Below are 15,259 nucleotides of genomic sequence, written 5' to 3'. Positions count from 1 at the left end.
CTTTCAACCTGCTATCAACATGAGGCAGTGATAGTGGCCCTTATATATTGCTGTCTAAAGGCTCATGCACTTTCATTTCTTTTGCTTTTTCCAACCTCGGTGGTCGTTCTAATGCAGGCGAAATGCAAAATACCACATGCCCCATTCCGAAGCCCTCAAACATAGCCCCCCCCCTTCTTTCTTTCTTGTTCAACTCTTTTTTTCGTCCCTTCGAGAGATGACACAGCTGCTGCACCCGTAAGCTTTCACCCGCTCTGGTTGATCACACAGAGTTGCATGTTATGATAAGTGCCCAATATGTTTTAAACAAGAGTCAATACCTTCATTCTTAGAAGAGTTAATCGATGTAGGCATCTGCCTCATACTCTGAGTTCGCAGAAAGTGGCAGGCTTTGGTATTCGGTGTGTGGAATGGGGATGCACGATCATAAGACGCCACCAATGTGGTTCAAAATGCCTTTGAAATGCTCAGTGCACATCTGTGCATCCGTTATGGTTTATGGGGGTTTAACGTCCCGAAGCAGCTCAGGCTATGGGGGCACCATAGTGAAGGGCTCTGGAAATGTCAACCACTGCCATTACAAGTACACAGGACTCTAGAATTTCGTCTCCATCGAAATTTGACTGCCGCAGCCCGGATCAAACCAATGTCTTTCGGGTCAGCAGACGAGCACCATAACCACTGAGCCACTGCGGCGGGTGTGTGTACCCGTTATAAGTAGTTACTAGCTAAGATGTGATAGCAGTATGTCTGATAACGAGTGGTCTCGTGGACTGCACCTTTGAGGGAAGAGATTAAAGGAGCAAGATGGAGTAAAAATAACCTTTGCGTTTTCTCTCACCAAGATTCACAAATAATGCGGCATAAGGTAAGCCTGCTCAATTATTTTTTTTTCGCATGCAATATTGTGCAAGATACCTTCACAAGAAATTTCTGCATCAGTAGACATAAGCGAAGCAAAGAACTGCCAATTTCTTTTTATTTCGTTAGCATTTGAACACCCATGTTGAAAAAGTCTGTCCAAAACCCGGGCTGGCAAGTGGAAAAGCAGAGAGGGCAGTCCTTTCCACTTCAAAGAGAGGGAAAGTGAGAGAAGGAAGACTATAAGAGAGGGTGGGTGGCAAGAGTTGCAGGTGGCAAAGTGAAAGGGGGAATCTCCCTCTTGGGGAGAGGAGGGAGAGGGAAGACAGGGTGAGAAGGGACAGGTAGGGAAGAGTGACAAAATGGGGAACAGTGAGGGAGAGAGGTGTGTCCCACAGCGACTGTTGGATTGGATTGGGGGCAGTGGAGTGTGTGTGCGGAACGTCACATGGTGATTGACGGACTGAATCACGTCACCCATTCACACAGCATGAACCCACCAGCGGCAGCTACGTGCAGGGCAGGGAACACTAATGCTAACATGTACTTCACTGCATCAATCGCACTGATCATCTATAACTGTTTTTTTTTTGCTAGCCCTTGTTTTGTTTTCCAGCTATGAACGTTTGTGCCTTCCAGTAAAAATTTAATTGTGAGACAAGCACTTGCGCAGTCATTTTCCTTTCATGCTCGTCTTTGTAATGTGAAAGCATTATGTCCAGAGTTTCCTGTTAGCAAAATTTTCTCTGCACGATTACATCGCTCTCTGAAGATAAATGTGCAAAAGTTTGGTTATGTTAGTGTGTGATGAGATCCTGCTGTGGGAAAAATTTTGTCAATGTGGTGCAATTAATTAATTAAATGCGAGAATTACACTTTGACGTCACAACAGCCACGGACGTCAACATAGCTTCTCTGCACGATTGTGCCGTTCTATAAAGATATATGTGCAAAAGTTTGGTTGCGTTAGTGCATGATGAGATCTTGCTGTGGAAAAAATTTGGTTGATGAATTGTAATTAGTTAATTAATTAAATGCACAAATTACACTTTGAAATCATGATAGCCATTTTTATATCCAGTGTTTCGTGTCAGCAAAACTTTCTCCGCATTATTACATCGTTCTGTGAAGATAAATGTGCAAAAGTTTGATTGTGTTAGTGCGTGATGAGATCTTGCTGTGGGAAACATTTGGTTGATGAATTGTAATTGCTTAATTATTTAAACAAAAAAAATTACATTTTTAAATCACGATAGCCTGTGTTTATGTCCCGTGTTTTGCGTCATCAAAACTTTCTCTGCATTATTATATCATTCTGTGAAGATAAATGTGCAAAAGTTTGATTGTGTTAGTGCGTGATTAGATCTTGCTGTGGGAAACATTTGGTTATTTTTTGATGAATTGTAATTGCTTAATTGTAATTACACTTCGACAACACAATAGCAACGGACGTTGACATAGCACCTGGATGTCAAAACAGCCATAGACGTCAACATAGCACCTGGACGTGAACCGTAAAATAAATGAAGTAAAAAACATAATAAAGAATAGAAAATTTTAAACATAATTGAATTTAAAACGAAAATATAATAAAAATAATATAAATAAAAATAAATCACGTACTGATGTCGCAGAAAAAACCCACGTTCTAGAAAGTTCCATGCTTTCGCATTCTTCCATGTAAGCAGACTTAAGTGCCCCGGTAATTACTTGTGTTTATTCCAAAGATGTCCATAGTTCCTCGCTACGCAGGTGCAGTATGAGAACTGATACGCAGAATATGTCGGTGAAAAAGCATTATGCAATGTTGTGCAACACACACTTGTTTGAGCAGAGTGTTGTGTGGCAATACATCACTCACCAGATATGTACAAGCACCATCAACCAGGCAAAACAGGTAGCAGCAGGCTTTATACTGAAATGACTCAAACACCTCGACGGTCCTACGCGGACCTACCTACCTGTACAGCGAGCCGCTGTTTGTCCGAGGTAGCTTTCACCTGCTGCTCTTGCTGGACCCCATCCATGCGCAGCCGCTTAGCTGTGCCTTCATATTTGATGATCGCCTTCTCCAGAGGCGCACACTCTGCAAGTCCAAACAAGAGTACACCCGCATCCCTTGTGCATTTGTGCAAAGAAAAGACTCCGTTTCCCAGCTGCACAAAAGCAACAATTGCCTGCCAGTGCTCCTACCAGTCATGACATCCACAAGCAGCTTTACACAAATGAAGCTGCAGAACCACAAAAAATGCCCGTGGTATTTGAGATTGAAATTGTGCTTCTAAGATCAATGTGAATGTTTTATAGTTACCTGTACAATAAATTAACTCAGCCGGTGAATAATGGTGGCAGACAAAAAAAAACAGGATTCGAGAAAGACATGCATACATAATATATATATATACACACACACACATTTATAGACCATACTTTTTTTTACTTTTCAGACATACTCGCATTTAAGCAGCAATTTTCTCCCAGTCATTTTCTCCCAGTCAATTTTCTCCCAGTCAGGGAACGAGCCGAAGGGAGCGGTTGTGTGTCGCTGAGTTTTAGACTACTGGCAAGCCAGGCAGGCACGGGCCCAGGTGCGCACGTCCTTGTTGATGCCAGGCCAGGCGTAACGTTTTGTGAGAAGGTGCTGCATGGCGCGAATTCCGGGATGGGACAGGCCACGGAGGGCGTCGAAGACAAGACAACGAAAGGCAGAGGGCACCAAAGGGCACAGAGTGCTGGCCTAAGTGTCGCAGATGATGGGGACAGGGCACGAAGAGAGGAGAATTTCACGGAAAACCGGCGAACGTGGGTTCCTGCGAAGGTCCATAACTTCCGTGTCATGTTGCTGCACTTTTGCAAGGGCGGCAAAGTCGAGGTTCAGTGGTGGAGCAGCGGAGGCGAGGGAAGCAGTAACACGTGACAGAGCATCCGCCGGGGCATTGTGAAGACCTTGCACATGTCTGATGTCGGTCGTGAGTTCTGCCACGTACCAAAGGTGACTAATTTCACGGGGCGAGAATTTACCGCTCCCCAATTTGATGGCAAAAATAAGTGGTTTGTGGTCGGTGGTGATGTGGAATTGAAGACCTTCAAGGAAGTGCTTGAAATGCCGCACGGACATATACATGGCAAAAAGTTCACGGCGGAAAGTACTGTAGCAGCTTTCGGCAGCGGAAAACTTGCGGGAGAAAAAAGATAGAGGCCTCCAAGAACCATCCACGAGTTGGTGGAGCACGGCTCCAACACCGGAGTCGGAGGCGTAGGGGTGCATCAGGGCGCGGATGAGCAAGGAGAGCGAAATCGGATAGTTTCGTAATCAAGGGTTCGACAGAATCCTGTCTGGCGAGGGGGAAGCATACTGGAAGCACAAGAAACATACACTCGCCAAAGAAAAATATTTAACACATGACGTTTCGAGACCCATACGGGTCCCTTGTTCACAAAGAGGATGGGCGGAATGGGCCGCTACTTATAAGCGGACTTGACTGCACAGTGAGTGGGCGTAGATATCGGGGAGATTCCCTCTCGTCCTGTTGATAGCATTCTTGGTCGTCTGTATGTAAAATGATTCGAGAAGTAATCGTGAAGATAAAGGTTTCTTCGTGTCCAAGATTGTGGCGTTCTCCCAGTCAATGGTGTGCTGCATCATTTGGGCATGCTCTGCAAGTGCGTTGGAGGAAGTGCGACCTTTCTTGGCGTCATTCTTGTGTTCCCTTATTCTTCTTTTAAAATCACCTGACTCGCTAATGTATGATGCATCGCAATCCTTGCAGGGGATCTTGTATACAACGCCGGGGTAACATGTGCGCTCTAGGCGGTCCTTCACGTGACACAGCTGCTGTTTCAGCTTGCTGGACAGTACGTGCGCAATTCGAACGCCGTATTTGGCAAATATTCGCGTCAGAGCCTCACTTGTACCCCGGGAATACGGGACAGTCGCGCGTTTTTGTTGCCCAACAAACTGGGGCTGAGCAGGTTCCTTACAGCGGCGTTCTTGTTTAGCATCTGACGGGGGTAGCCATTATTTTAAGGTCGACGCGAACTTTCTGCTGCTCGGAAGAGAGAAGGCCAGGACTAGAACATAGACGACCAGCTCGCTTGAACAGAGCGGACATGACGGAGCATTTGTGGCCTATGGGATGGGCAGATATAAAATCGAGGTACTTGCCGGTATGTGTGGGCTTTCGGTATACGGTAGTGGCGAGCCCATCGGGAGTGCGGAGAACGAGAACATCGAGAAAAGCAATACTTCCGGCGGCTTCTTTGCTTTGGCGGTCTGGAAAAAATCCAGAGCAGCTGAAGACCATGTCAGCTGTGTGGAGTTTGTTTTCTTGTCTTGAAGCATGTCCATCAGTGGTTTGAGGAGTGCAGCACAGTGAGGGATGAAATGGCGGTAAAAATTGATAAGGCCAAGAAATTCACGGAGCTTGCGGATTGAGGCAGGCTGAGGAAAGTCTTGAATGGCCTGGACTTTTGATGGGAGAGGCCGGATGCCGGAGCTGTTGACACGGTGGCCAAGGAAGTCGAGCTCCGACTTGCCGAATTCACATTTTGCTCTGTTGATGATCAGGCCGTAATTAGAGAGACGTTGAAGAAGAAGCTGCTGGAGGTGTAGCAAGTGCTGCTCCGTATCGTGCTGAATATGAGAAGGTCATCGATGTAGGCCATGCAGAAAGCTAGACACCTTGTAACTCTGTCCACGAAGCGTTTAAATGTCTGGCCAGAGTTACAGAGGCCAAATGGCATGCGGAGGTATTCGAAGAGGCCGAATGGTGCGATGATTGCAGTTTTGGGTACATCGGATGGTTGGTTCTACAGGGATTTGGTGGTAGGCCTTGGTGAGATCGATTTCAGAAGAAATTGTAGCGTCATGCAGAGCGGTGGTAAAATCCGCGATGCGAGGTAAGGGATAACGGTCTGGAATGGTAGTGTTGTTGAGGGCGCGTAATCACCACAGGGACGCCAGTCTCCTGGGGATTTGTTCGGTACCATGTGTATGTGTAGAGAGGACACCCAAGGGCTAGATGAAGGTCGGATAATGCCGAGCTCAAGCATGTGTTCAAACTCGTTGCGGGTGATCTGTTAACGGTCTGGAGCAAGGCGACAGGCGAGCATGCGTGGTCGGACCAGTGGTCACAATGTGATGCGTGACCTGGTGTTTGACGAGCAGTAAGAAGTTGGAAGGACGGAGCAGAGAAGGGTATTACGCAGCAGCAGCGTAAGAAGGGTGCAGTCTCTGTGCTGTCCCTTCGCCTTCCCTAGTTCTCGCCGGCCAATCCTCAACTCTGGCTCACTCAAGTCAAAAGCTAGTTTGCTATTGGCCGCATCACCACCCAAGCGCAGAAGTTTCATCACGCCGCTGCATCGCTACCACCTGAGATTGCCGCTGAAGTCTGCGACCTCCTTATAGTTCCGCCCGCCTCAGCCCCATTTGACACGCTGGCTGCTGAGCTCAAGTGAACAGCCGTCTCGGAACATCGCCGCCTGCAGCAGCTCATCTCCTCCGAAGAACTGGGGGACTGCAAACCAACACAGTTGCTGCGGCGACTCCAGCAGCTCCTGGGCGACAAGGCTGCCACCTTCAACCAAGCCTTCCTGCGTGAGTTTTTCTTTCAGCGCTTGCCGTTATCGGTATGCTTTGGAGAAGCACGCTGAGCTGGCGGCATCCAACATGGACGTTTCCTACTCCAACATTTCTCTCGGCGCAGTGTCCCAGCCTCCCACCCCACCATCATCTCTTCCCTCCCGCGTGGACCTTCAGAGCCTTCATGACGGCTTCCATGCCCAGATCACACGTCTCTCCGATCAAATCACCGCACTGTCGACCTCCTGCTCTCTTTCGCCTTCCCGCCACCAGGCCTCACCTTGCCGACGTAGTGCTGCCCCACCTCTTCAAACCAGTAAGTGCTGGTATCATCGCACCTTTGGTGCAGCAGCGCGTCAGTGTACCGCTCCCTGTCGCTTCCAGGGAAACTTCCCACGACACAACTAGAAGCGGCAAGTGGTGTCACCCCGGACAACAGCCGCTTATCATCTTCGATGGCTGGTGCTGCTCCTGCTGCATAAAGCCGCTGCTGCTGCTACATATTTTCTAACTAGTGCCAGCTGATTTTGAAAGGAAGGCAAGCTAAAAATAGGATAATTTTCAATCTGCCTTCAACTGTAGCAGCAATGGTACTCGTCTATGAACAGTGCCGCATAGACTGCGCTGAGGCAGAGCTTCGTGGGCCAGGTAAATACAGCCCACACCTACAAACGCCAGAATCTTCCTATCAGCGACATCAGAACACATTAGTATTTTCAACCCCAGATTGTAGGGATAACAAAAATGGCCTGGCTTGTGTGTTCCTCAATGAATCACTCTATTAATCAATTGGTAAATCAATCAATCAATAGTTACATGGACAAGAGAAAACACATTTGTTGCAACTATAGTCGCTTTGTACATTTGTTACAAATGTGGTAGACTGTCCTGCGATAAACAGGAAAAAAAAGAAAGACACATACCTTGCCTCGATGAAGCCTCCAACTGCTCAGTCATATTGCTGCAAGAAAAGTGTACAGTGTTAAGAACCGAGGTCTTTTTAAGTGCCATGAGCAGACTTACTGTCTTTTAATGACCTTCCTCTTGAAGTCCTTATACTCCTGCAGCAGGAAAAAAAACAAAAGATTATTGGGTGTGTGATTATCATTATACGATGATAATATAATAGCATTAATTCTTCTTGCTTGAAGAGCTAAGGTTGTTGGCTTAGTGCATTAATCAGCGAAAGCTGTTTGGAATAGGCTGACTGGCCCACCGCCTTCCATGGTAACTACCAACCGGTTGTTCCCGTGGCAACCACCCTCAGGTTGCGCAGTCCTCCATCCACATCAGAACCTTCTTCGTCCGTGGTAGCTGCCCTCTGGGTTCTTCTTGTGGCAGCCGCCTTCCAGCCTTTCCCTCCTCTCTATAAGTGAAGATATTATTTCCCTCTCCACTTTAGCACCTGTCATTTGTGGCAGGTGGTCCCTCCTCTACAAGTGGAGAGGAGATTTTCGTCTCTGCTTTAGCACCTGCCAAATGTGGCAGATTGTCCCTCCTCTACATGTAGAGAGATTATTTTCCTTTCCACTTTAGCCCCTGCCAACTGTGGCAGGTGGTCCCTCATCTACAAGTGGAGGGGATTTTCTTGTCTCTGCTTTAGCACCTGCCAAATGTGGCAGGTTGTCCCTCCTCTACAAGTAGAGAGATTATTTTCCTCTCCACTTTAGTCCCTGCCAACCAAGGCAGGTGGTCCCTCCTCTATAAGTGGAGAGGGCGATTTTCCTGTCTTCACTTTAGCAGCTGCCAACTATGACAGGTGGTGTTCACAACAATACAATGCTGGACCTGCCTATGATGTGTAATTAGACTTCTAATCACATGAGACACATATGACAAAAAAAATGTGACTTAAGTGCTACCTGACTGTCACATAAGACACATATGAGAAAAAGAAATGTGACACAAGTGTTTCTTGACTGCCTTAAATCTGTAGAGCTCTTGCACCAGCCAGCGCCAAGAGCTGATAGGAGAACAGATGAACAAGTAAATATAATACGGCAGTTTCTGCATGCTTCAAGTGGCCTCATTACAACCACCACTTGTGTTGAAAGTGACACAGAAACAAAATTCAATTACAAGTTATTTATCAGGTGTAAGCGAATTCAACAAGGCAATTTAAGTTTACTAACTTCTTGTGCATCATTACAAAAAATGAATGTGCAACTAGAATTTGGTGCAAGCCTTTAATTAATGGGTCACAAGCTCCATGTGACCCATCGGTCATTTGACTGAAGGCAACGGCCACGTGACCTTGCTATGTGAAGATGTCATGTCATGCTGACAACAAACATGATATCTCAAACAAGTCTGACAAAAACAGCTGACATTGCAAGCCTTGTGCACATACTATTTTTCTCTAGACACTATAATGTAAGTAATCTAGTTTTCAGAGCTAACCAAATGTTGGCTAGTGTGGCACCATTCCTCTTAAACTGCCAAAGACAGAGGTCACGCACATGATATTATCATGTCCTCAATCAGAATATCATAGACAAACATAGAAAGCTGAAGGCCTGGTACGCTATAAATGGCCATTTAAAAGTGATATTTTACTTTCGTTTCTTGCCAACTCAACATAATCCCCTCTGGCACAAGACGCCACGGTGGCTCAGTGGTTATGGTGCTTGGCTGCTGACCCAAAAGACACAGGTACGATCCCGGTCGTAGCGGTCGCATTTCGATGGAGGCGAAATGCTAGAGGCCCGTGTACTTAGCGATGTCTGTGCACGTCAAAGAATCCCAGGTGGTCAAAATTACCTGCAGCCCTCCGCAACGGCGTCCCTCATAACCCAAGCTGCTTTGGGACGCTAAACCCCATGAAACACATAACGCCATAAACAGTCAGCTTCTCAAGGAGCTGTGATATTATCATCGAAATCATATATTTGAATGTTGGAATATCCTTAACCAACATTTGCATGAAAAAAATGTGTCCTAGCAGGAAGTAAAATACCCTGTTAAGCCAATCACATGATGCAATACCATTAAATCTAATGAACTGGCACCAAATGTTCATTGTTGGAATTGTCTTAACCAACATTAGCATGAAAAGAAATGGATTTTAAAAATGCGTTTTAACAGGAAGTAAAACACCCTGTTAAGCTAATCACATGATGCAATATGGTTAAATCTAACGAACTCGCACCAAATGCTCACTGCAAATTCCTTGCCACCAAAACAAGTTTGATGCAGTGTTCACCTCAATAGTGTAACATGCCAGCAGAAGGAAAACATAAACAGATGAGAATTTTAAAAAACGAAGCAAGATGGCATGCCCAGGCCTGCCTGCATTGTAGTGCTATAACGCCTCTTCATATGCATACGCAACTGAATGCCAGTACACGTGCGCTCAATCAACCATGTGCAGGCTATTTCACACTTAGAGGGAAACTGGGAGTGCGTGCCGCCATGGTTCCAGTAGTGCTGCCGGCGAGAGGCAGCGAGAATTGGCGCCTCAGGGCACATGTGCAGAAATAACAGCAGGCAGTGCTTGTTTTGCGCATGCATCTTTGTCGCCGTTTCTCCTCCTCTATCGGCGCAAGCACTTCGCATAACGCGGCTGCCATGCACTCCCAGTTTCCCTCTAAGTGTGAAACAGCCTGTACGTCCATTAGACTGCAACCTCTGCATCATAAATGCCTTGATGTTTCACAGGCAATGAAACTGAGCATTAAAAGCGCATATACATTAGGATATGTCTCGTAGGTATGTGAATCTCGATGATACCGTTATGGGTGATATTTATTTTAATTACTTATTTATTTATACAAAATACCCCTAGGGGCCCTCAGTTCGAGGGTATTACATTGGAGGGGTACAGGCATGTAATCAAAAGTTAACAAATAAACCACAATTTCAAGAGAGTAAAGCTGACAGCTGAAGTGCATTGCGTACAAAGTGCAAAATTTTGGGCGCTCTGAACACTCTCCCGCGCCGCTGTATGGATGACACAAACGCGGAGCCGCGACCATACACGTAGGTACCAAGTGCTGCCCTGGCACTACAAATGACACGACCGCCTGTTGCGTAGTACATACCGTGAGCACAGAGCAGTAGTGCGCGACTCACACATTAGGGGACGCCGCGATGCCCTCAGCTCCATGCAGTGAACGCGCAGCGCGCCTACGCACCCTCGCGGAAGTGGTCTGCACATGCGCGCACCTACGTGCCCTCGCGTAGGCAGTCTGTGCATGCGCGTGCCTACGTGACCTCACGAGGGCGGTATGCGCACGCGCTCGCCAAGAGGTGCGAGCGCATGCCGACTGCGGCCAAAATCTGTATCTGACTAAAAGCCGTTATTTCTATGTGCCTTCTCCGAAGATGCTGATCTACTCCACGCGGATAAACAACCCTCGCCATCCCCGCAAGAAGGTTCAACATTGCACTTGACAGTTAACGCGAATGGCCTGAGAACTCAGAACGAGACACTTGAAAGACTCAAAGACTGGAGCGGAAAATCGCTCACTTCTCACGCCAAAAGCGGATGAACCTTAAAGCAAAAACAGCATTTCGTGCTTTCCTTGTCGCCACTGCAACTAGTGCATTCCGTGTATATGCTTAGCGAACCTGGCAGTAAACGCATGATAAAACGCCTGGGAACCTATAGTTTCAGATTCTGATTAGGGCCAAGTACTCGAAACAAGAGTGTAACTCGACCGCAAGGGCATTATTTTGCACCGTTGGAGGTAAGCTAAAATAATTCTTTGAGGATTCCTTGCCCTGCCTGCGAATGAATATATTATACTGAAAGCCCAGCTAACATTTTATGATTGATATATTGTGTTCACCAGAGTGTGTTCGCCAGCGAAGATGGAGACCTACGGTCGGTAACGAAAATTAACCGGATGCGTGCTTCAGGAACAATCAAATTTGTTTTTACGTTGTCTCGTGACCCAGTCGCCTGTGTCCCCAACTTGCAGCGATTTCAGGAGACTGGCCTGCCTAATGGCGCCACAATATTTTTTTTTGTTTCGCGCACCCACTTCTCATAAACTTTTTCTGTCGGCCTTTGATCCCTCTATGTCGATGCCACAGGTGCAGACTCACATGCGCGCTACACGGGCCTCCGAAGCTGTATATTATACTGCCAGAACCGATGAAACTTGGCGCTTAGTTTTCTGAAAAGGACGTTTCGGGCACGAGGCGTATTCGACACTTGTAGGTGCTTGGCCCTTCGCGCAGCATTGACATCTCACGCTGTCATTTCGTTGCTCGCACTTTGGAACCTTCATCATCTCCTCACTTCATGTCCTCTCACCGCGATGTCTTATCGGCTGTCTCATGGCCTCCGCTCGTTGTTCGCGATACGAAGAGTTTTTCCACCCAGCTTAGAGTCCATGCAACCTTCAGACATATTTAGAGTATTTTAGCAGAGCAGAGGCCTACTAGCGTAGACATATAGCACTTTACCAGATGTGCACGGGCAGTGGCAGGGGGGCTGCCAGGTGGGGCCACTGCGTGTGTGCAGCCGGCACCTATTGTTGTGCAGGTCTAGTTCAGGAAAAGTTCAGGAAAACTATGCACCTCATCAGTGGTCGGTGCCAAAATCTTGCAGCTGCAGCAGCCATGGAAGCAGGCGATAGCTTGCGAGACGATGGCTTGTGCGTTGCGATAAATGCGGCGAAGGAACTAAGGTTTATCTGCTCGTCGACGAGAATGGTACCCCAGTAGAGTCCTACTCCTGCGGTGCGTCACTGGGGGCCTGATGATCAGGTCTGTAAATACTTGCGGCGATTTCTGTGCAGTGTGTGAGCAGAGAACCACGCGTGCTGTGTGTGTGTGTCAATACTTCTGTGCTGGTGCGCCCGCGTGCGGCGAACCATTACTCGTGGACAGATGCGTGCGAACACAGTGCAAAAGTGCCCTCTGTCACAATCACAGCGGACGCGCCGCTATTTACTGTTTACTCGCTATTTACTCGGCACGCACACAACTCTGCTGTGTTAAGTAAAAGAACACACGTGCATTTTGCACGAGCTGCTGCGAGGCGCACATGCGTCGATCGAGGCTGGCTCATGGCGCCACTTCGCTGCGATGTTGTGTTCGAAAATTTTAAGAGCCTTAGCTCTTATACGTCATGCTTCTCGACTTCTTGGGGTCTGCTACCACCTCCCTTCGGTGCGAAATTTTCTAAGCCTGGGGAATGCAAGATGGTGGCCCCCATATAATAGCTACAGCAACCCAATTGGTGATTGATTGGCGACATCATTAGTATATCAAATTGGTGATTGTTGGCAGCGTCAATCATTCTGTGACGTCATAATTGACTAATCATGTGACTGTTTATTCGCTTAGAACTCAGTAGTTAATGAGGTCATTATAAATGGATTAAACATTTGGAATCCTCTACATGAGTAGAACACGTTAGACACCAAAATTAACTAATGAAGTTAATATTTAGTTATAGTTAGGCTTATATTTAATTGCTTATAATTAACCGATAGCATCATGATCTAACTAATGGCATATTCGTGAGTAGGTAATGTTAGACACCAATATCGCCTAATTAGGTTAATATTTAGTTATGGTCAGGCTTAACATGGCGGCCGTGACGTCAGCACTCGGCGGCTCACAATATCGTACCTCATGGTGACCGGGCACCTACCGCATTGAGATAAGGAAAAAATGGCCCTCCAAAGAGTCGAAAAAGCTTTTCGGCCCAGAGTGGTAAAAATATCCGACCTCAAGGCAGTAGGCGCCCGCTCGCCGTGAAGTATGGAAAGGTAGCCTAATCACGTGGTAATACATTGCATGGATGATAGATGGCGCCACCAAACACCTAACGCTCGTTACTTAAACGAGGCGCCATATTTTTTTCACACGGTTCGGGCACTGGCTGCAATTTTCTCGCGACGCCAAGGCTAGCAGACAGCCAGACCTGCACTCGACCATTCATTTTGAAAGCAGTCAGTGCCAAGCTGCACTTGAATTGGTGGAACTGGCCCTGCACACTAGAGTCACCGTTTCAGAACTTTACAGCACTGGTGCATCGAGTGCAGGCGAATCGAACGGACCTGTAGTTCAAAGAGTGCAGGCCTTTCGCATTCGTTTTGCAAGTGCAGCATGCGTCCGCTGCACCTCCATATTCGTTTTGCAATGGAAGGTGCAGCTGTAGTGCAGCAACATGGCGGTGCCCATGCGTAGGTTGCAGAAGATGATGAAATTGCGGCAGTTGTCTCTTCAAAGGAAGGTGCGTTGCTGGTCGAGGCTTCAGGATTTTCCTCAGAGGCCAAGTCAACCAGTGGCAGCATTCCAACATATATTCGCACATCATGTGTGCATTTTTTTTTCTAGAAAACGACCATTTTTTGGGGTTTGTAATCGCAACTTGGATGACGTTGATGCGGGTGCACACAACTAGCTGAAATTTGGTGGCGACGCCAAAGCTAGCAGACGACTAGGCCTGCACTCGACCATATCTGCTTTAGAAGCAGCCAGTGCCAAGCAGCACTGGACTGCCTGAACTCGTGGAACTTGGCTGAACTGGTGCAACAAGTGCAGCTAAATTGAACAGCCTGTTTAGAGTCACTGAATTATCTAACGCATTCAATTCAGTGCTGGTTTACAGCACCAATCCTGAAAAAAAGCTGCTGGTGCCAGTGCCGTGCAGAACCAGTTCTGCGGTGCAGGTGCAGTTAAAGCCCCTCAATAGAATAAAAGTAACGACATCTCCTCCCCCTCCTCCTATGCCAGCGCCCCTTCTCTCAGCCCCTCCCGTGCGCCGACGGTGGTGGCTCCTAGACCGGGGGATGCTAGCAGACGCTCCCGACGCTTGCCTTTTGATGCGCAGGAGACCGCGCGCCCGAATGAATTTTGTGTAGCGTTTTTATGCGAAGCATATTAACGTAGGTTTCGGGCCTTCGTGCGACGCCCGGCGGTGGCCACCATTGACCCTGAAGTGGGGTCACGTGACATGACGTCACGTGATGACGTCACACCGGCTGCAGATGGGGCCTTATATCGCGCCGTCGGTCGCCTCCCGGCGGTGGCCACCATTGACCCTGAAGTGAGATCACATGATGTGACGTCACGTGATGACGTCACACCGGCTGCAGATGGGGCCTCATATAGCGCCGTCGGTCGCCTCCCGGCGGTGGCCACCACGCTTCGGTTCGCGCCGTCGCGCGCGACGCGGCGGCGGCGCCACCATCGCTGCATCACGTGATATGTGACGTCACGCCAGGGATGAAGCGGCGCGCGCCCGCCGTCGCGTCAGTCTCTGTGCCCCGCAACCGCGCCAGCGTCTTTGCGCCGGGCGTGTATGCGGTCAAGATGCCTCCAAACAATAATAGGAATGCAAAACGAAGGCTGCAGCGTGCTACGGAAACCGATGAAGAACGCGAAGAACGCCTAGCCAAGCGGCGCGCTCAATATGCGGCTCGACGACAACGCTCCGAGGGTGTATGCTTCGCATCCACTGGGCTTAACCTTGATAAGCCTCCAATTTTTTACCTTTGCTTCGGTCGAAATGACATGATGACATGGAAGATCGAAAGATCAGTTACTAAAATAAATAACTGCCCCAACCAACGCAGCGCTGCTTTATCGAAACTTTTTGCCGTGCGATCGCTTTGACTACGGAGCATACGTTGGAAGTGGCGTGCGCGAGCGAGTTCGCGGCACTATAGTGAATATACTCAGTGCGTTGTGTTCCCAACGCTCGCGCTTTGGCGCGTAGTGGAACGCGCGACCGAATCAATTTTTTGTTGCATTTTTGCCTCTGATTCGGCCGCATGGCATGGGAGGTACAAAAATTACTTGCCCAAATAACTGCCCCGACCCACGTCGCACTGCTTTATCAGAACTTTTCGTACT

At 47.9% G+C, this 15,259-nt stretch overlaps 1 protein-coding gene across 1 annotated transcript in view; it reads right to left on the bottom strand.

Moving 5' to 3' along the window:
• The window catches only part of LOC144111876 (uncharacterized), a 41,064-nt gene extending 33,575 nt beyond the window's left edge, over positions 1–7,489 (bottom strand). The window contains exons 1-3 of the mRNA XM_077644903.1: positions 7,466–7,489; positions 7,366–7,403; positions 2,823–2,947 (exon numbers count right to left, since the gene is read on the bottom strand). Coding sequence (XP_077501029.1) covers positions 2,823–2,947; positions 7,366–7,399 — 159 coding nt within the window. The 5' untranslated portion in view covers positions 7,400–7,403; positions 7,466–7,489. The remainder of the gene's footprint in view (positions 1–2,822; positions 2,948–7,365; positions 7,404–7,465) is intronic.
• Positions 7,490–15,259: the final 7,770 nt, after the last annotated feature.

This window comes from Amblyomma americanum, unplaced genomic scaffold (genome assembly GCF_052857255.1).
Source record: "Amblyomma americanum isolate KBUSLIRL-KWMA unplaced genomic scaffold, ASM5285725v1 scaffold_12, whole genome shotgun sequence".
Lineage (NCBI taxonomy): Eukaryota > Metazoa > Arthropoda > Arachnida > Ixodida > Ixodidae > Amblyomma > Amblyomma americanum.
This window is presented reverse-complemented; position numbering and strand designations above follow the sequence as displayed.